Below are 21,182 nucleotides of genomic sequence, written 5' to 3'. Positions count from 1 at the left end.
TCCGGGATTTTGCACCCTACCTTACATTTTTTATGTCTGCTTTCCTCATCAGAGCAGAAGTTTCTCGAGGGCAGGGACCAGAGCATACCTCAGTTTTGTGTTACCCTAGCTTCCTAGAGTGCTTTGCTTGTGTATTGTTCCTCAAGTTTCATCGACTAGATAGGATTTAGGGACTTAGGTCACTACAGGTGAGTGACGTCCCGATTGTACAGAATTTTGTATTCCTCCATTTAACGCCAATCCCTACCTTAACTCCCCTTCCTCTGTATTCAGTCATTTCCAACCCATGCAGGTGATTTGTCTCCAAGGCTGTTACTTCCTGTTTGAAAGACCCCCTGGAATTTGTTTCTCGTCTTTGGTAGTCAAAATGGAAGGTTTGAGGCGTTGAGGTCTCCCATTTCCTCTGAAGGCTCCAAGAACCGGTTAACATTGCAGGTTTTTTGAAAAGGCTGTCAGTCAAAATCAACTGAGAAATTTTTACTAACGTGGTCGTGGAAGGAGTAGGTCTCGGGACTGCACTTCAGGTGGGACGTCCTGGAGGAGGTATTTAAGTGTTGCCCCAAGGCTCTAACCTGGTGGTTATGGGATTGTGGGGTAGCGGACATTTGGAACCATAGGAGAAGGTGGGGTTGAAGGACCGCATCTGGGACTCCCCCATTCCAGTGCTGGAGAGAGCTCTCCTCGGCCCCCTTGTCACTCCTTAGAGGCCAGTGCCGTGTGCAATTAGGAAAAAAATTTCCCATGCAATTAGGAAAAAAATCAGCTCCCCCAGTGCTAATCCAGAAGACTAGATTGGGGCTTTGCCAGTTTTTAATGTGACTCAGGAAAGTGATCTGAAAACCGTGGAGTTAGTCGTTTGCGTCGCAAGCATCTCGAGAGAGCGAACACTTAGGAAGAACAGTTCTCGCAGGATCCTGACTCCTCATCCCCCTGCGGCTGTCCCAGAGGAGTGACTGAGCTTGCTTGCAAAATACAGATGCTTGTGTTCTCTTATTTCCCACAGAGGTGGCCTCAGTAACATGCTGTTCCAGTGCTCTTTACCCGACACTCTGGCCACCATTGGTGACGAGCCTCGGAAAGTGCTCCTGCGGCTGTATGGCGCCATTTTAAAGATGGTGAGTTCCTCGGCTGCTTGGGGACGGGAGGGACCTGTTACCAGTACTTTAGTGATGTTATTAAAGCTACTTAAAAATATTGTTTTTATTTTAATTGGGCTGCACAACTTGGCTTTTTGTTTCTAAACGAATTTGTGTTTTTATCCATTATTAATGAGGAAACTAGTATAAACATTCGCAGCCGTATATCCAGAGAAAGTGTCCTGTGGGTTAAATCTTTAATAGTGCTTGATGATGCTTCAGTTTTCCATAATATTGAGATTTTTCAGCCCAGACTTAGGTTGTAAAATTCTAATGTGGAGAAGGTATTGTTTTTATAGTGTAATCAAAAAGGTTTTACAGGATAGGCCCAGTGGACAAAGTATGATTTCAGAGAAACTGAATTAATTCAATTTCTTCCCTTTGATTTTGTCATCTTTCTAAATTTTCATATTCAGTAATTAATTGAATCTAATTTTCGATTCAAGTACGTTATTCGTTGGATTGTCTTAACCAATTATAGGGTATCACAACTGTCTGGATTTTTTTTATTTATAACATAAATTTACCATTTTACTGACCACACATACAAATGTTTGGTGGTATATTCCTATGGTAGAATTTTGGTATTTACTTAAAACTTTAGAAGGGCCCATTTTTATCTTCATGAAATGGAGAATAGTTTTCTGATTTAATTTTTTTAAACACTAGTCTCAGCTCAATCTAAAAAGCGCATGTCCATGTTTATGATCATTCGATTATGTTTAGAAATATTGAAAGTTAAAATCAGCACTGTAGATGTTAATTCATTTAAAAAGTTGTCATACTGTGACTGAACTTTTTCACTGGATAACTTTCCCTTGACCCTGTCAGGCTGTGAAAGTGGCTAGGATCTGAGAGAGCTGGGAACAGTTAGCATGTTGAAGTCGTGTGCCTTTGCTGAGAAATTCTGAGGCCATCTGCAACTAGGTACATAACAGCTGACGTACAGCTGATCTTGACCCTTACTGATAGTACACAAGCTTAAAAGTTCTTGTGTTTACTATGCAGTGTGGTTTCTTTATTTAATCAAGTTGCAGTTTCAAAGCACAGTTTTCGAAATACCCAATTAATGTCCTTTTGGCACTTTTAACGAAATCTGTCTTTAGCCATTTATTCTTTGAGTACTTTTACATTCTATAACAAGTCCCATTTCTGCTCATTTGTTTTGTGTGCTTTCATTTAAGTAATCCTTTTAAAATACTTTAATAACCAGCTGTGGGAATTGCATGTGATAGAAGACTGTTGTTTAAAGCTGGTTTATGAGGCTTTCAATTTCTATTTATAACTTAGAAGCGTTTGAAACGCGCACTGTGCGCTCCTTCGGGTGCTAGACCACACTAGGCTGCAGGCCCTGTGCCAGTTTAGAGCAGCAGTACAGTCACAGAGGTGACAGAAATGCTCTAGATCTCTGCTGTCCAGGATGCCGGTCACTAGCCACGTGTGGCTATTGAGGGCCTAAGCTGTAGCAAGTGTAGCCAAGGAATTAAATTTTAAATTTTACTTACTTTTAATTAATTTAAGTGAAGTAGTCACATGTAGCTGGTAGCAACTGCATTGGACAGCCCAGCTCTAGACTGTGCTGTGTTCCCGGATCAGTAACTTAGTAAGAGCCAGTGACAACACACATCCTGTGACTTAGCAGTTACTTTCTCCCTAATAAAGATTCACTCTCAGTAGTTAATATTTTGTCCTTTTAGAAATTTTTAGCAGTCTAGGATTACTGCCTTAAAGTACTTAGGCGCAATAGAAATGTCTGCAGATAGAATTTATTTTAACAGAATTCTGTGTCCCTGTTCGTTTTTAAGGGGAGAAAAAAAAACTGTTGGGTAACTTAGAAAAATAAATAGCAGAATAATCGAAGCCACTTAAAATGGAATTAACTCTTATCAGAGTAATCGAACAGAGTCTGTTTTACATATAATCTAATTCGTAGGGGGACCCTCTGCATTTAGCTTCCTGATTATATTTTTATTGAGCGAGTTCAGTTTCCATTCCTGAAGGGACATCCCCTGCTGACAGCAGGAAACCGAGCCTGAAGGCGTGTTGGGTGGGAAGGGAAGTAGCTTACAGGACTGTCATAAGCAAATGTCGACAGTCTCACAGTTGACTTACTAGACAATAAACTCAATTTTGTTGGAAAAAAACTGGTCCTTTGCTTCATAGGTGGGAATCTCTATTTCCAGTATAATTTACTTGGTTGAGTTTAGTTCAAGTACACTCTTTTTTTTTTTTTTTTAACTTAAGTTCTAACTTAGTAAAACTGTGACACCTACAGCCTCAAATTTAAATATTTTTGGTCCCCAGGTTCTTCAGAGTTTATCAGCGGCACTTGTTGCCAGTTAGAATTTTAGACATTAATGACCATTATAGACTGTTGGTCATTGTGAATACTTTTGAGGACGTGAAGAGAGAAAAATTCAGGGACTCTAAAAAACGATCGCAATCAGAGAGAAGGAACGGAGAGGCAGACTAAGGGGCCAGCGAGACGCGAGCCGGGCAGCGGCTGCCACGTGCTGGAGAAGTCGAGTTTTCACAGCGCGTGCCAGGGGTTTACTATACATTCTTTTTCAAATATTTTCAACTCAGTTAAAGTTTTTCTGATATTTATTTTTTTGTAGGGCGTGAGTGCAGTCATATTGCTAGCTTATCGACCCCAATTCTGGCCTATAGTGGAAGGAGGGATATTTATAGTCCACAGTGACGCTTTGGTTCCCATAACAACAAAAATGTTTCCAGGATCGATAGTAGCAACTTGTCAGGATTCGCATTAGGAGATGTGGCTGAGCAGATATGGAGCCCAAATAATAAATCACGATACTTTCGTAAATGGATGAATTAAAGGCAGAGTTAAATGTAGTACAACTGAAATGTTATGGGTTTTTTGTTTTTTTTTTTTTACTTAACCTTAGATGAAAGCACACAGACGTCTCTATGCATGTATGTGCACTTATACAAATAACTGTATCCCTTAAATTGGGCACATACATGCAGTTGTAGCATCTTTAAGATGGCTTAAAATTAAGCTTCCTTGAAAATGTTAATTGATGACTGCACATAATAGACTTATGTATCTTCTCACAATATTTTGCTGTTTTGCTTAATTATATGATAAACCAGTTCAATTTAGTATATCCCTTCTTTTCCTCCTACTTGTTATAAGTTTTTGAATTTTTACCTCTGTGAAATTTAAATACTAAGTAAAAATATTTCTTCGATTTACATTTACAGTCATTTACAAGTGACTCGACTTAAAATAATTAGCTGTTTCTCAGCGTTCTTATTTCCTTCATCTTGGTGTTGCGAGGTGTCTGACTTCCTTTATTTCCATAGTGGCAATGAATGACTTCTCTTTGGTGCAGTTCACGAAGGGTTAGTAGCAGAAAGCCAAGGTCCAACCTCCCAGCTGGACTAAGGCTCACAGTTTCTGTCCCACAAACAGCCCTTATTTCTATATAAGAGGAGCCAAAAGCAGACTTCCTAACTGTATCCTGGAGGTCTCGTTTAGGATTTGTGCTAATTTTAGGGGGCTAATGCAAAGTCCTCTGTGGGACAAGGGAAGAATGGGTTCTTTCGAGAATGTAAACAAGACACGACATACAGCTTCAAAAAACAGCTATATAATATTATTTGTAGGAAATTATTAAACTAAAAATACTGGTCTGATCTCCAAACAGTGTCCATTTCGGAGAATAGCTTTCATTTTAATGACTATTCGGTTATTTTCATTTGCTGAGTAGATGATGAAAACCAAATTAGGCTATAAAAACCGCCCCTATCTGAAGTAGGATGGTTCGGGAGGAGTCGTGAGACGGGGCAGTCCTTTAGCTTTTGCCATTGTGTTGAGATGTCATTGCTAGAAGAGAGCTTGACACGATAAAATTAGCTGTAAATGTAACCTGATTTTTTTCCTTTCTGATACTGGGAAGGAACATGAGCTCTGCAACGTCCAGTAGCAGCCTTTTCACAGAAGCAAGTTTGGCTGATTACAAATAACCAGTTTGCTTATTTATCATGAATTGTGGAAGACACAAATGTCAGTACGTATTGTTCATTCAATGTAACCTGTGCCAGTTGGCGGAGTCTCAGAGGATTGCTTTGTCCCTTCCTCTGTCGGAACAGTGACTCTGTGTCGAGCCAGTCCCTTCTGTGCATGAATGGAGAGATTTGGCCTCACCGTTTTGAACGGTCTCACAGGCATGGATGTTTATAATACACATCAAAGATCTCTCCAGTGTTGTCTGGGAAAATGTTTTTGTTTTGTTTTCTGAGTAATAGAAGGCTAATATTAGTGCTTGTTTGAGTACTAACCATAATAAAATGAAAGGCACCAAGGCACAACGCAGATATGTGTTAGTGATTTAAAAGATTAAAATTTGGGACATGGTATTTTTTTTAATGCAGATAACAAAATTTTGTCTTCCCTCTTTTCTCTTAATCCCCGTTTAATTAAAAATTAAACTATAATAAAATATGGAACAGCCCACAGATAGTTAATATTGAACTATTGGCTACTGAAAAATTACCTGCTTACAAGCATTTTTCTCTGGAGCTAAGGTCACCCTGTGCAGACGGTGCGACCGATGTCCCTCCACAGAGAGCCCTGCCTCGTCCCAAGAGACTGAGAGCGCATGTCCCTGGTAACCGAATCCTGTGGAGTCCATCTTTTTTCCTCACTGTATTAGGGTCATCACGAGTTTAAGTCGTTTTTGTTGACTCTGCTTTGAAAAATCTCCCTTGTACTTAGAATACGGTGTAGTTATATCTGTTTCTTAGTCAAAACCTCCCTCTCAGAAGTGAAACGTTTTTCTAGAATTGCGTGTGACATTTGGCCTCCCCTAGCGTTTCTTCAGTTAGTACTCACCGAAGACAATGGCCGAATTACTGTCCGCAGTCCTGCCTTCCATACCTGCTTCGGTGCCTTCTTTTGATAACTAAATAAACCAGAGATTGCCGTTGTCTGATTTTGACATATTCATAGTGTCTTTGTCTCGCTGGTCTTAAATGTTTGAGATTCATAGCATGAAGCCAATACAGATTTCTCGCACTCGGAACGATGCTGTGACCGCAGCCCACCCCTCTTGGGAAGGAATGTCTGTGTTGGGTGGCGTGAAGGGCGTTTGGGGGTAATGTACCACTTTAGCTGTATGTGCATGTGTTCTCTGCTGCAGGCTTGTCCATGCGATCGTGCCTGGAGCACTCTGGTTTCCAGGTGACAGACACGATTCACGGTATAGTATGAGTCCTCTGAAGTCGGAGCATTCTCTACAGCTTTAATTTCTTTCTTTTAGTTCTTGGTTTCAAGAAATGTTTTTTATAAAGACAGTCGTAATGCTTCTGTTAAGTAGCACCAGCTACAGTTCATGCCGTGCTCAGAGAGGTGCGGCGCGATTAAGATGTCAGAATGTTATGTATTTAATATAGCACTTTACGTTTTGGGTTTTTTGTTTTTTGTTTTTTTGTTTTTCTTTTTGGTCAAGGCAAATCAGATCCCTTTTTCTGTTTCCTCAGTAGAAAATGACAAACATTTATTAATTTGGGAAATGTATGGGCCTCAACTTGAGAATCCCTTTGAAGTATTAACCTTTTTCTTCCTTCAAACCACTTTCAGCATTAAGGAAACTCTCTCTCTGTTGATATTTTGGTCAGAGCTGGAAACAAAATTCCTTCCTTCCTTCTCGGTTAGTACCCTTTCTCACGTCTTTGCCGGGTCCCTGACGCCTGTATGAGGTTCGCCGGCACCGATCCCGTGCGGATGCATCGCAGGCTGGAGAAGCCACGGCACTCTTCCTGGGGCTGTGTCACTTCAGATTCAGCCCTTGGGGTGTTCATGCCTCGGGAGCCTCGCCCCCCGGATCAGACCTAAACTTCCAGATGGTCAGGAGGAGCCTTGCTTCCCAGGGCTTCCACCCCCACGCCCTCCTGCCGGCCGGTCAGTGGGGGTGCTGGTCTCCTGCTGATGTGCATCAAGGCACCCAGTTTGCAGAGTTCAGAAGCATCAAATAATCACCTAAACTATATTTTAAATCATTGCATTGCGTTCTGTAAAATAATTTCAGAAAATGCTATAAGCACAAAAGAATAATTACAGAATGTTTTTAAAGAAACCTGGAAGAAGGATGGTTAGGGTCCGTGATGACGTAGAGAAGAAAACGTACTGCAGAACTGCAATCGAAAGAGCCACGTGACCGCTGTCGTTCTGTGGAGCCAGGATTCCCACGCTTTCCCCGCCCCGCTCCCGGGAGAGAGGGGGCGTAGTCCCGTCATTGACAGGGCTGCCCGCAGCGCCATCCCCGTGCTGAGAATTTTTTCTCTCCTAGAGAGTTGAGTGTGGTCAGAAACGGAGATGGATCTTAGAAGTCCTCACAGCCGCAGGCTGCACAGTAAAGAAGCCCTTGTCACTCCAGGACCAAATGAGTGTCTCAGGTACTGAGCGTTCAGTGGAGTGGGACACGCTTGTTATTTATTCTCAGGCAAATGCTAAGTCTGGAAGTGAGTGGCGCAGGACTCAACTCACGAGGATAATCCCAGATAACTGGAGAGAGGGATTTTCTTGGACCATCTTAGGTCACCTAGAAGTTGTCTAGCTAATATTTGGATTATTCTTTCTTAATCACTCATTTCTGGCGTCAAAAGCATTTTTAAAAAGCCACAACCAACTCCTCTCTGATACAGCTGTAACCTTTAATAGAGACAATTCATTTAGTTCTCTTTTTGATGGGGAAGAAGCTGGTGGGAAGAAGAGACTGTCTTCCATGTTTCTATAAAACACTCTTATTTGTATCATTTTATTTCTGTAGCCACCATTGTGCTTAACATAATGGCTACTTATTAACTGTAGTTGATAATGATTTGATTTCTTAAATAGCATGATGACATGTCATTCATTGTAACTGATTCATCACTTTTCCCAACCTGTCCCATGAGCAGCTCACATAGTATTGAATCTTTAAAGATGCTTTGAAGATAAATTTGCGGGTATTACAATGACATTTGCATCGCTGTATGCCACTTGGACTAATTTATTGACATACGCACAGCCACACATACATACACAGACTCTAGGGAAAACCAAGGTGCTGCTCTCTCTCATCTCACAAATGCTGTGGCTGTATCAGAGTAGTTTGGTCATAAGACTAGGTCCCTCATCGTTAGAGGAAACTTTTGGCCAATGATGAGAGCTTAGTCTGTCCAGTGGCTTCAACACACTGAAAGAAAGAAATCGGTTAGATTGTGTAACGTCAGAGAACTTAAAGCAGACCGTTTTTGTATTCTGAAATTAGATACAACGATTCAATCAAGTGATATTTCCTCATCTTTACCCATAAAGTTTTCTTACTACCCGTGGATTTTCATCATCTTTTCAAATCACAAAATAGAACATTTCGAAAACTATTGTCCTGTAATGCGAACATTTACTTTTTTCACGGTCTTTAAAGTACAAAAGCCTTTAAGTGCGATTTTGTCAGAAGAGCAACATTTGAACCCTTGCATTAAATACAGTTACTATAAAAGTAACATACTTTTAAACACGTTTTAATGTACAAAAGTGTGTAAAGTAAACGGGAATCCTCAATTTTCTCATCTTATTTCCTAGATAATAGAATTTAGGCTTTTAAGAATTTAGGTTTTAAATTTAAAAGTTCTTGGCCAATCAGAATCCGTTTCAGCTTTTAAAATCTATAACCTTAAAACAAAATATAAACCATACATGCCCATTTATTATTGCTACCACTTTAGTTCGTTTTATTTCCTACATCACGGTCTAATGAATACATGGATTATAATGAATACTTGTAGAGTCTCTTGAAAACCAAGCCCAAAATAGTTCGAAGAATGAGGAAGATGGAAGGGAGCCAGTGGCGGTCCATTTTTAATTATAGTTGGGTATCGTCTTTTTGTGTTTTCTTTCGTACATCTGTCTACCATGCCGAATTCACTCATTTAAAGGATACAGTTCAGTGGTTTTTAGTATATTCATTGGAGTTGGGTGTCTTCTTAAGCACATTTGATGCATTCTGATCTTCTTAGGTCTTTAAATTTCAGTGTTTATTTTAAACACTTTAGTATTAGGAACTTCAGATACATACCGAAGTGGACCCCAGCGTAATGAACCCCAAGTGCCCCATGTCTGTCTTTGACCCTCGATCAGTCTCCTTTCGTCTTCACCCCCATTCATTCTCTGGGGTTATTCCGAAGCAAATTCCAGACGTATTATTTCTTCCATGAATATTTCGATCTGAATCTATATAAGATGGTTTTTTAAAGAAATGACCACAATAATGTTCACATTAAAAAAATCTTAATAATTATTTAACATTAAATAACCAGTGTTCAAAGGTCTAATAAATGTAAAATTTTTTTTAGTTTTATAACTTATGAAAACCGATTTTTATTAACGTGCGAGTTGGCCAAAAATTGTCATGTTAGATATTTGTACAATATATTTTAATATCTGCTTCAGATAAATTTGTAACTCTGAAGTAAAATCCCACATATTCCGAGATATATTTTACTTTCTTTCTTTCTGGACAAAAACGTTCTCTGACCTCTTTTTGACGTTGTTAGTCTCTTCTTGGCTCACCTTTTCATGAATATCTTCTTGGTTTGAAACTTCCTGGTCTTACTCTTCTTATTTGCAGGATTGAGGGAACCCGAACATTCTGTACTGAGGAAACAGAACAGGGGGTCGTCTGTGGCAGAAGTCCACTTGCCTTTGTGATGGTGCTCTTATGGTATAATTAATGCATTCATTTGGGGGTGACACGACAGGATGGGGAAATGAGTAACAATTTATTTTCTCTTAATGCTGCTAATGTGTTAAAAAGGAATGGCCTTGGGAACTAAACCAGTTCTAACGTTGGACGGAGCGACTTGCCTTTGAGAGCACCATTAGACGAGGAAAAGGGACTTCTGTTGGCTCAATAACCTGTTTAACTGTATCTTCCTAAGAAGATACAGTTTGAGTAATAACAGCATAGGCATAACCATAGTCATCTAGAATTTCCTACAGGTCAAATCCCGTTACAACAAGTTTCAGTAGGTTATCCAGATTTCTTATTTGTCAGCTTGCTCTACAAAGTATCGATATATAATGTATCAGATTATAGAACTTTTTTTGTGCTTAACTTTCCTTTGAGAAAAAAAGCACAAGGATTTAATGTTTTGGGGGCACTTTAGCCCCTTCAGCATTCTGGTTAACACTGTAGCCAGTTATACTACTGCCGGGATCATGCGTGAGTTTGCCATAGCTGATCAGCTGTCACCCTAGGGTGCACATTTAGCTGGCCACCTTGACCGTCACAGCACGGGTGTGTGCAGTTATCCATGCCACCCGAAAAGTATGGTAAGCACCAGGATTTGCTTGGTGCTTTGGGGGGCGACTAATAAATGGAAGGTTGGTACATCCCTAATTCATTAGTGACTTGCCGGCCACTGGAGAAAGGAGATAGTCTGACTCCAAGGTAAACAGTGGTCAGGAGAGTCTTTTAGAGTTAAGGGAGGAGGGAGGCTTTCATGAAACCCGCTCACCCCCACCTCGGATTTATCACAGCCATCAGCAAAGGTCTGAAAGTATTCTTGTTGTATTTTTATTCTTGTAGTTCTCATTGTAACGGGATTTAACCTGTAACACCTTTTCATCAGAGAGATGCAGATTACACAAATGAAAATATTACATATACCCCGTTTGTACTTTCTGTACTTTGTACAAAGTGTACTTAAGTGTAAAAGATATTGAGTACGTATAAGGGCAAGTCTTTTTGCCAATAGCTTCATGCACATGGGTATTTATTTTGTTTGCTTTTATATCGAGTAAGCTAGAACATGTACTATTTATATAAAAGCATTAAAACATCTGCGGAATGTGTCTGATGGATGAAAGTGGTTGCTTTAAATCACTAGGGTTTTGCATGGTGCTAGAGTAGCTGGTGTTGCTTAACGTGGCATTTTTTTTTTCCTGTCCACACTTTCCACCCCTGGTACAGGTATTTTTGATAAAGCTGTGGAATGGAAAGGTATGTTTTTCACGGGATGTTCAAGAATCTTTTACCTTAAAATTTTTTTAAAGAGCTTCCTTTACGGGCTTCCTTCTGTGTCTGGCTTAAGCAGACTTTAACTATAACAACATATTTTTAAAGGCAATATTTGCGTGCAACATTTTGACATAATACTTAAGTTTCTGACTCGCTTTCCCCCCATCCCTTGATTAAAGATAGTGTGAAGGTTTCTGAAGCACATGGGGTGGGGGGTTGCTTTTAAAAACTGTGATCTGTGCCATGAAGGATGGAGCCAGAGTTGCAGATGGTAGTTAATGATCTAGCCATTGCTATTGCTAGAATCCTGGTTACCAGTACTTTGCAATTTCATTGAGGAAAGTGTTTCAGAAGTATCCCTTCCTATGTTAATATGCGAAATAAGTTTAGGGACTTGATTAAATTTGCATCGCCTGCTTTTTGGTGAAAGAAGAATTCAAATTGAGCTAGAGACAGGCCTAACGAGCAGGGTTAGTCTGCGAAAGTGGCTGGTCGGCGGGCTCGTCTATGCAGATACTGTGCCACGCTGCCTGCCTGCACAGTTCCGTCCCAGTTCTGTGCTGACCACGCTTGACACCGGCATGTGTCCATGTGTACCCTCCCTGCTCGTGCCGGAAGAAAGCCTTCCTTGGGTTTGCGTTGACTTTGAACGAAACACCTAGCTGAACGGGTGAGACTCAGCTTGACCGGTTGTCTTTAGAAGACCTGTTTGGAAGAGCGCCCTCTACTGACTTTCCTCAAACAATGAAATTGCGAACTGGTATACCGGAGAGGTCGTGTCACAGCTATTTGGTCTCAACAGCACATCCCTTTTCTTGTAAAGAAATGAAGAGATTCCTCGGGTGTTGGCACTAGTGCTGGACACTGGTGGTGCATTTTAGACTGCTACTGATGGCATCAGTGGGCCGAGAAACACTCATTAAAGATCTGTGATGTTTCGTTACCCCCGGCTGTTCTGGTGGTTGCGAAGTGAGTGTCTGCTTGCCGTTCCCCATCTCACCGGAAGTGTTTGCTTTTTCTCATTCATAGAGGTCCTGTAATAAAGAGGGATCCGAACAAGCTCAGAAAGAAAATGAATTTCAAGTAAGTAACGAAGCCCATTCCGCATCTGTGCGAGGTGTAAACCTGGCTGCCGGCCTCGGCCACTGTCGTTGGGCAGTGCCTGGAGGGGCCTGGTCGGTCCGTCCGAGAGGAAGGACTCTTGGCATATTGGAGCCACCTGAGTAAGGCTGCGTGGACAACGTGTGTTCCCAGTCCCGCGGCGAGTGGAGGTAGTGGACGCTTGGTGTCTTTAGGACAAGCTCAACAGCTCTTGGGGAGCCGAGACGGCAGTTCGGGATAACGTTTGTGCGTGATGTTCTGACGTGGAGGCAAGCCGGGCTTCGCCGCCGCCTCGTGTCCGTCCCTGCGCAGTTGTTTCGGCGGCCACTCTCCTTGGGACAAGTACGAGTGTGTCCCCTGCGCATGGTACCCAGGTGGGAAGGCTCCTTCCTCCACTACGAGATGCGCGTTAGGAAACCCCACGCCCCAAAATGCATAAATTCAAAAGAGCTTGGGGTCACGCGCACTGATGTGTCGACTTGTCCCGTGTCTGAGGCTCAGAAGTGGGGCATCTGGGGCACTCACTCCCGCAGCAGAGAGAAAAAAGCTTTTGAGCATACTCTCCCGGTACACGCACGCTTGTGTATAAGGAGTGTGTGTGTGTGTGTGTGTGTGTGTGTGTGTGTGTGTGTACACACACAGAAAGCATATGTGAAACTCGTATCTACACTTGCAGATATACCGGTTTTACTAATTACTAACTGCTAGTTAGTAAAATAATCGAGACACAGATATTAAAAGGAGGTGAGATTATTAAAAGGAATAAAAGTAGTGGTGTGTTTTCCTCGTATTTTAGTGGACTGTTTTGCACGCCCCCTCCCTGGAGAGCCTGGTCTGGAGGATCTGGAACTGGTGCTCCCTGGGGCGACACTGGGTGGCATTGGGTGCAGAGTGATTGGCATTCCGGTTGTGACTATTCTGAGCCCTTCGTGCATAGACCATTGTAGCTCCTGGCGGCCGAAACTGTTGGGCCACTAGGACCTTCGTGACGCTGGATTCAGTCTATCTCAGTCCTCGTTTTGTGGACTTGGCAGCTGCGTCGACGTGACCCCGCCCACCCCGAAGCATCTCCTCTCTCTAGGCTCCTCTCCACACTTAACTAGAGTTAAAGTGCTAGAACTCTCCACAGCCTGGCCCGGGGCCCTGTTCCCGTGCCAGCCTCTTTCCTCAGGCCATCTCACCCAAACCTTGTCCTTGCCTTTCTCCTGTAGGCCGCCCAAGCCCCCTGCTTAGAACTCATGCCTACTGCCACCTGTCTCTCCTGGGGTGCCGACGTTCCGCTTAGGTGCTTGGAGACCTCGTGGTTACGAAAAGACCGCTAGTCACTGAATTACCCCTTCTAAGATTACATGCCATCCTTCTTAACCTACCCATTTTTCTTGCTCGTAACTTAGTGCTTTTTTCCTTTTCTTTTTTTCCAGAATCTTCCCCCCCCACACCACCACCCCTTGCTCCCTATTGTGAATAAATATCAAGCTGCAGTATCACATTAGTACAAAGGTGCTTCCCGTTCACGTGTTCAGAGTAATGCCAAAGAGATTGGAACATTCTTAAGTCTGTCCACTTAAGAATGGACAGACTTAAGAATGTCTGTTCTCGCCTCCATTCCTGGTGATGGGTCGACCTGGCTCTGCAGGGTTCTGCCCATGGCGTGTGTGTTCAGTCGCGTCCACTCCCAGTGGCCTTTGTACTAAGTGGACGTGACGTGCAAAATTACTTACTGAAATAATGAAATGGGGTTTAACTCTATTCATAAAACCTGAAACTTCAGGCTTTAAGGAATATTTAGATTGGCTACACGTATGTGTTTTGTGAAGTGCCAGCACTGAGGTCCTTTAGCTTATTCGCTCTACACAGAGGAGAGTTACAAATAAATTTTTTTTCTAGGCAAGGCAACCCTTGGTTGACCTCAGAGATTGCAAGGACCTTGTCAGCTTACAATCCCTTATTATTTTATTTATTTTTTACGCCTATAGCACTTTGTCTTCCTAGGTGGTCTCCCATCCAAGTACTAACCAGGCCCGACCCTGCTTAGCTTCTGAGATCAGACGGGATCGGGCTTGTTTAGGGTAGCATGGCCGTAGATTAAAAACAGATTTTAATCCCAACAAAATCCCAATACCTAGACAGGAGAAATGCCAATCACATGCTTTGGTGACGACTGGGGATGGGTCGGCACCTTGAGGTGGGGTCGTACAGATGGCGAGGAGCCACTGACGGCAGGCTCCCCGTCCGGTGCTGAGCTTGGCCCCATGCCCTGCGCCCCGCGCTGCCGCCGGCGCTCGCCTCGGCTTCAGTGCGTCCCGGTGTCCAAGTGGAGAGGGAGGAACGCTCTGCAGGTCTTGGGGCTCCTTCCTCTCCCAGGGGGCAAGTCTGATGCTAGACTTGAGGACCATTTGGGGGCAGTAGTCACTACCTCCGCACAGGTTTGCTGTCAGGTCCGATGAGTGGGGCAGACGTTTTGCCAGCTAAACAGAGATGTCAGGAATTTGTTGTCATTCTCTAAGGGTTAATAAAACCTGCGTGATGCCAGATCCTGCTCGAAAATCCATTAACTTGATCGGTGCTGTGTCCTGGTTGTCATTGTCTAGTCTGCTCTGGCTGCTCTGACAAACTCCCCGGGGCATAAACCACAGACAGCGCTGTCTCGCAGCCCTGGAAGCTGGAGGGCAGGGTGTCCGCTCGCCACCTTCTCGTGGGTGCCGTCTCCCTGGCTCGCGGACACTGTCTTCTCGCCATGTCCTCACGTGGCGCTGGGGGGAAGAGAGCACACACTCTCTGTTGTCTCTTCTTAGAAGGCCACTGATCCCGTTAGGGCTCCTCCCTCATGACCTCATCCAAACCCAGTCACCTCCAAGTCCCCACCTCCAAATGCCATCGCATCGGAGGTTAGGGTTGAACGGATGAATTCGGGGGCTTGGGAGGGGAGACACAGTTTCGTCCATAGCAGCCATATATACAAAACTGCAAATTAGTAAATAAAGATTGGGCCTCGCCAGGTGATGGTTAGACCATGATAGTGGGGATTATACAAGACGGTGGCTAGGCTAGAATTGTGGGGGATTACCAACAAATCCGTCGCCCCCACACGATGTAGGAGTGACGGAGTCACTTTGTACTTTGACGTGGGGCCATCCTTTCTCTTTTTGTTTTCTGTTCACTAACTTTAGTCATTGCCTGTGAGTTCCACCCGCTACGTCTGTCAGTTCATGCTCCGTAATGTGACTGTCATTTAAAGAGCTCCATTCTTTTGAACAGTGTCTCCAGCTCGTATTTCCACAGCGCGTTTCTTTACAAGGGGTGAATTAGAGTCCCCTGAGAGCATGTCCAGAGCACACCTGCCGGCCCCTCTGCAGACACCTTCCACTCAGGAACGCCATTTGAAAAGCCCTCGAAGAGGTTGGGCTCACCTCTGGTTAAGAAGAACTCCCTTTCTATTCCTTCACCCTAACAGATGGGAACTTTTAAGCTGTAATTTGCTTTTTAAGGGGAAAGGACTAAGGAATGACTTTGAATTGAGAATTTGAATTGAGACCGAAAGATGGATTTTGAGAGCAAAATGATCTTAGATCCACATTAGTATTGAGGACAGAAGTCAGCACGTATGAGAATCAGAGAAGTTTCGCAAGAAGACAGACATTGAATGACACAGGAGAAGATGGAGGGATAAGAGCAGAACATTGAAACCTCGAATGTTCCCCGCTAGGGCGCTCTTTAGGCCAGAAAGCCTAGACACCCCCTATCTAAATCAGTAATTCTCAAACTTACAAGACCCACAGACGAGTTCAGGAGGCAGAAGGCCCTCCGGCCCATTTGCTTTCACTCAGCACTGTCCACTGAACAGCAAGTCAGCCTTCACCAGAATGGCTGGTATTGTCATGGCCTTTGATGAGGTGCTAAGGGTGAGATTCATACAAGTTATAAAATTAATAGAAGCAGTAAAGTATTGATAGATATTGTTCTATTTTTTAGAGTCAATGACCTACATCAAACTTGAATTTTCAGTCTCATTTATATAGTGTCATGTTTGCATGGATCCTGCAAATTACAAGATCTGTTCATCTCTGTGTCTTCACATTTAAAGCGGGGACAGTAATAATAATAAAAATAATGCCTGATCGTAGAGTTGGTGTGGGATTGGACGAAGCCAGCACGCGGTCAGCAATCAGTAACACCTGCTTTGCTGGCGTCTGTTTCAGGGGGCCGAGGCCATGGTCCTGGAGAGTGTTATGTTTGCCATTCTCGCGGAGAGATCGCTTGGGCCAAAGCTGTATGGCATCTTCCCACAGGGCCGCCTGGAGGAGTTCATCCCGGTAAGATACGTTCGCGGCCGGTTGGGCGCCATGTGCCACAGACAGAACACGGGTTCTCTGTCTGATCCCTCAAGAGTCCGAGATGCTGGGGCCGAAATAGTAAATGCGGCCTGTGTTATTAAACCGTATCAGAAATAAAGAAAAAGCACATTCCTGTTGAATGTACATCGGACCCCTCTGTCTTTCCTACAGAGTATGTTCATCCAAATAAAAAATACAGGAGACTTAACATCTGTTGTCTGCCGAAGCCACTTGCCCTGAAACAGCTTCACTGCACCTCGTTCCCCCTACCTTCTGGGCCTCCATGTAGAACTGGCTGCAGAACCCCTGGCCCTGACCGCTCTGTGCCACATCTCTGGACTTCGGTGTGGTCTGTGGGGCCACCATCACTGCCCTTTGCCTGTCTCCCATTGTCCCCCTATTTGGCATCAGCCCTGTCTCCATATGTCCGTGAAGTTCCTCTCTGATTTCAAGGCCTACCGCAAACCCTCTGTTTCTGAGTCAGGACTGTTGTCCTTTTGTTGCTGCCCTGAGGCATTTTTAATGTCGCTATAACATTTTCCAGCCTGCCATGTGTGTGCCGACCCCGTCCCCCACAGCCGGCCTGGGGCCTCGGCAGCTCCCTTTACAGTGAATGTGTGTCGTAGCTTGTATGGGTGGCGATGCCGAGCCTTGCTGGCCGCGTTCCCACTCGCAGCCAGGTCTGCAGTTATGGTGCAGGGTCCCCCTCTTAACCTGTATGAGCTCCTTAAGAACTAGGGTCATGAATGGCCCTGTACAGTTGTGCAGTGGCCCTGAGCACAAGGACACCTGGTTCAAGGGGATGCTCTGCTCACCTGCATCCAGCTGGAGTTCCTTGGTCTAATCCCACAGCCAGGGCAGGAGCCTTCTTGTGATCTGCCTCCCCAGCAGCGCCATGTGTGCCAGCCGCCATCGAGGGTACGCTTAAGCAAGTGGGTGTTACCCTCACTGTACCAGAATTTACGTTTAGTGTCTTCCCTGGCACCTGGCTGTGTTTTTATTTATAATTTTCCCAGTAAAGACAGTAACATCCATCTGGCATGAGAATCAAATGAGAGAATAAAATATTTGAAAGAATTTTCCAATCATAAAAGACTTCATATGTTTACAAGTGGCAACATGCGTGCGATGCATCTTAACAACATAATATTGATTGGTAAAACTAAATTGCAGAAGACTACATGTAGTATCATACCATTTTAATAAAGCCTGATAGGAGCAAAGCAATAGTTATTTCATCCAGACATGGGTGTAAAACCGTTTTTAGAAAAGATAAGAGACCAGTGAACACAACTCGAACAGCCCCCACTATCAACCTATGAGCTGAGACCAGGACTCATAGGTTGTGGCATCTGTGGAATTGATGCGCTCCTAGTTCTGAAGTTCTGTGCTCTTGTGTGTATTATTTATAGTGATGTTTTAAAGAAAACTCTCTTAAAACACTGGGTCGAACCATAAGAAACTGCCAATAGTCAACTGTTATTGACCCGCAGAAAGAGCCATTTCACTTGGCTAAGGCTGACTCTGGACCCCCGGCAGCGTGGGGTGAGGTGAGCCCCACCTTTCAGAAGGCAATGTGGGAGATAGTCTCATTTCCCTTCTTGGCAAATGAACCTGGAATCCTAAGATCTGTTCGTCTATGAGCACGTCAGCTGAAAAGTTTTCACGTTGCCGAACAAATTACTGGCATTTTTTAACGGAGCTCTGTGAAAGCTGAGCAGGCTGCCTTAAGAGTCCTCGATGTCCTGTCGCTCAAAGCTGAGTGCCCTGTCCTTACCGCGGCGTGGTCATTTGTGGAGGGTGCCAGAGTGCAGGAGCGGACTCGGCCCCGTGCTGTCAGGGAGCCCTGACCACGAGGCGCCTGCCACTTGTCGCGGCCTCCCCGGCTCGGTGCTGGCCCAGAGCCCTCACCTGTGCTGTCGTCTCTACTTTTCATGTCGTGGTTCGCATTTTACAGACACTAGCGAAGGAGCGAGACGCTGGGCACTTAAGAAGCTGCCGCAGACCTGGAGTTTTAGCCTGAGGAAAGGCGCATACTTCTGGTGTTTGGTTGAGGGAACAAGGCAGACTCCTAGGTCCTGTGTGCGAAGGACTTTGCTTGATTCCACTCCGTCTCCAGTTGTATTTTGTCACAATTAAAAGGTTCAAAACGAAATCAACCTCTGGAGGTGGCGTCCTCCTCACTGCTAAGTGCCAGAGCAGTTGCTAGGTCGCCACGTTCAGGCACAGCGCTCATTTTTAAGGGAATTTTGTGCAGTAGCCGAGACTTAGATGCCCCACAAAACCTGGCTTCTAGTTCTTAAGATGGCGTGAGCTATACTTCCTGGGTTGTCTGGGTAAATGCCATTTTCTAACGTCCTTCTTTTATTTCAGAGCCGGCGATTAGACACTGAAGAATTAAGTTTGCCAGATATTTCTGCAGAAATAGCTGAGAAAATGGCCACATTTCATGGTATGAAAATGCCATTCAATAAGGAACCAAAATGGCTTTTTGGAACAATGGAAAAGTAAGTGGTCAAATCACTTGGCTCTAACTTAGTTTTACATTGGCAGCTCCCAGAGGTGCCAGAGGTGAGCGTGCTTTGCCACGTGGTTGGAGGTGTCCCTTTGGTCTGCCGGTGTGCAGGCCGTCAGTTGGTGGCGTTCGCCTCATGCATGAATAAATCTTTCTTCCACGTGAAAATCCATTCCTGAATCAAGACAGAAGACTTGTTTGCAGAAATGCTGCTGAACAGGTGGATGGGCAGAAAATCTGCTTCCCAGAGTGCCCCGGACCCTGTGCCCTCTCCCCTCCCCCGCCACGGAGATGGGGGTTCCCCTGGTATCACATGATTGTGTTTAACTAGAGCCCCAAGGACAAGTCGCCGTGAATTGAGCAATGCTGTTTTGTTCTCCTTTTTTTGCAAGATACCTAAATCAAGTGCTGAGAATTAAATTTACCGGGGAGGCCAGAGCGAAGCAGCTCCACAGATTCCTCAGTTACAATCTGCCTTTGGAACTAGAGAGCCTGAGGTGGGTATTTGCTTCCGTTCCTGACTCGGCGAGTGCCTCTGTCTAGCAGTTCTTAGTCACCGAAACAGTTATCGATGATCATTTGTTAAGCGTTGCCTCAGGTCTGTCTGGCGTTTGCAGGATGAGTTCAAAGATGAGTTACAAAGATGAATTTTGTAACCGGAATTATAGTTTTATATGAGTGCTATCCCTCCTCTGGTCATCCACGAAGTTTTCATGGCGGAGGTGAGATTCTAGAAGCATGGTCAGTGACTAGAGCCGTAGGTTTTTTCCTGAAACAAAACCAAAACTACAAACCATGGGGCCAGGCCGGGGCGTGTCAACAGCGAGGGGGACATGTCCACCCAAACTTAAGGGGACATGGAGCAGAAGGCTTGACACCGGTCTCTGAGGCAACGCTGCCGTGGTGTCCTCGGGGTGTGCTCATCCCCTGAGTGGGAGGATTTACACCTTTCATTACTCAAAAGCCGCGTGTCCCTTGGTCTGGCTCTCATGATTGGTGCTGAGGGGACGGTGACCGAGACGTCCTTCAAGGAGCTTCTGTTTTATCAAGAGAGACGGGAAAACAAGTAATCAGGCGAAATGATGTGAAGTTGGGACAGGTGCTGTGGAGGAAACATGGCAGCCAAAGGAGACTGACAGAGAGGAATCTGCTCTGGTCAGTGGTCAGTCGTGCTCTCTGAGGAGGGACGAGTGAGGGGTTTCAGGACAGGAAGGCGTGTGCGGAGGTCCTGCCAGCTGTGCTCGGGGGCCCGCGTGTATTTCCGGTTTGAACTGCTGTAGGTCTGTCACCGCGTGACAGAGTTTTCGGAATTCACGTGACAGACATTACCCAGGGGCTGTGTGTCTGTCGCTTTGGAGCTCACATGCAGGGCTGGGCTTGCCGAGGGAGCGGGACTGTTTGCATTTAACTTCTTAAAAGTTCAGTACATAACAGCAAACTCTTCCTTTCCCAGATCATTGCTTGAATCCACTCCGTCTCCAGTTGTATTTTGTCACAATGACTGTCAAGAAGGTAAGGTTGCGTCTGTTAGGCGCGCATGTGCGTGCTTAAAAGATTGCCTCCGGTGTGGTGTGCGCGGTACCTGCCAGGTGTCCAGGAAGAGAGGATTAGAGGCATCAAATTACGGCACAGCCAGACAATGAAGTGTTGTGTAGCTCTTCAACAGGTCGAGTTTTATGCAGAGCAACAGAAAAAGTCTCCAGGATATTAAAAGAAGGAAGCAAGTTTTAAGTACAACGTAGGATATCGTCCCATTTCTGTAAAAAACATATTCATAGAAAAAATTAGAATGTTCACTAGACCGAGGGCTGGGATAAAGGCCTTCAACTTCCTAAGTCACGCGTGGGCTCCGTGTTTAACTCCTTTCCGTAAATGCTTTTGGCTTTATGAATCTGGAAAAGCGGCGAAAGGACGGGCCCACCTCCTCGTCGGCGCCGGGCTCCTGCCTTCTGCCTCGGGCAGCGCCTTGCAGCGCACCGAAGCCGCCTTCTCTCTGAGCATCGGGTCACGTGCTGTGAATGACTTCTGGGTTCTCCACGCTAATAAAATCCCGATGCCATATACC

At 44.6% G+C, this 21,182-nt stretch overlaps 1 protein-coding gene and 1 pseudogene across 4 annotated transcripts in view; one reads left to right on the top strand and one right to left on the bottom strand.

Moving 5' to 3' along the window:
• CHKA (choline kinase alpha) overlaps positions 1 to 21,182 on the top strand; it is a 53,327-nt gene that overhangs the window by 19,946 nt on the left and 12,199 nt on the right. The window contains exons 1-7 of one of the 4 annotated variants that reach the window (XM_023524120.1): positions 1,003 to 1,014; positions 9,702 to 11,149; positions 12,197 to 12,250; positions 16,468 to 16,581; positions 18,976 to 19,109; positions 19,510 to 19,614; positions 20,571 to 20,629. In XM_023524120.1, the coding sequence (XP_023379888.1) occupies positions 16,480 to 16,581; positions 18,976 to 19,109; positions 19,510 to 19,614; positions 20,571 to 20,629 (400 nt within the window). In that variant the 5' untranslated portion in view covers positions 1,003 to 1,014; positions 9,702 to 11,149; positions 12,197 to 12,250; positions 16,468 to 16,479. Of the gene's footprint in view, positions 1 to 1,002; positions 1,116 to 6,303; positions 6,365 to 6,391; positions 11,150 to 12,196; positions 12,251 to 16,467; positions 16,582 to 18,975; positions 19,110 to 19,509; positions 19,615 to 20,570; positions 20,630 to 21,182 lie in introns of those variants that run through there. The other 3 variants (XM_011381649.2, XM_023524119.1, XM_023524118.1) reach the window with 3 other exon arrangements.
• LOC111732343 lies at positions 14,236 to 14,354 on the bottom strand (annotated as a pseudogene).

The sequence above is a fragment of the Pteropus vampyrus genome, unplaced genomic scaffold (genome assembly GCF_000151845.1).
Source record: "Pteropus vampyrus isolate Shadow unplaced genomic scaffold, Pvam_2.0 Scaffold446, whole genome shotgun sequence".
NCBI classification, from domain to species: domain Eukaryota; kingdom Metazoa; phylum Chordata; class Mammalia; order Chiroptera; family Pteropodidae; genus Pteropus; species Pteropus vampyrus.
Note: the sequence above shows the minus strand (reverse complement) of the source record. Positions and strands in the feature narration are given on the sequence as shown.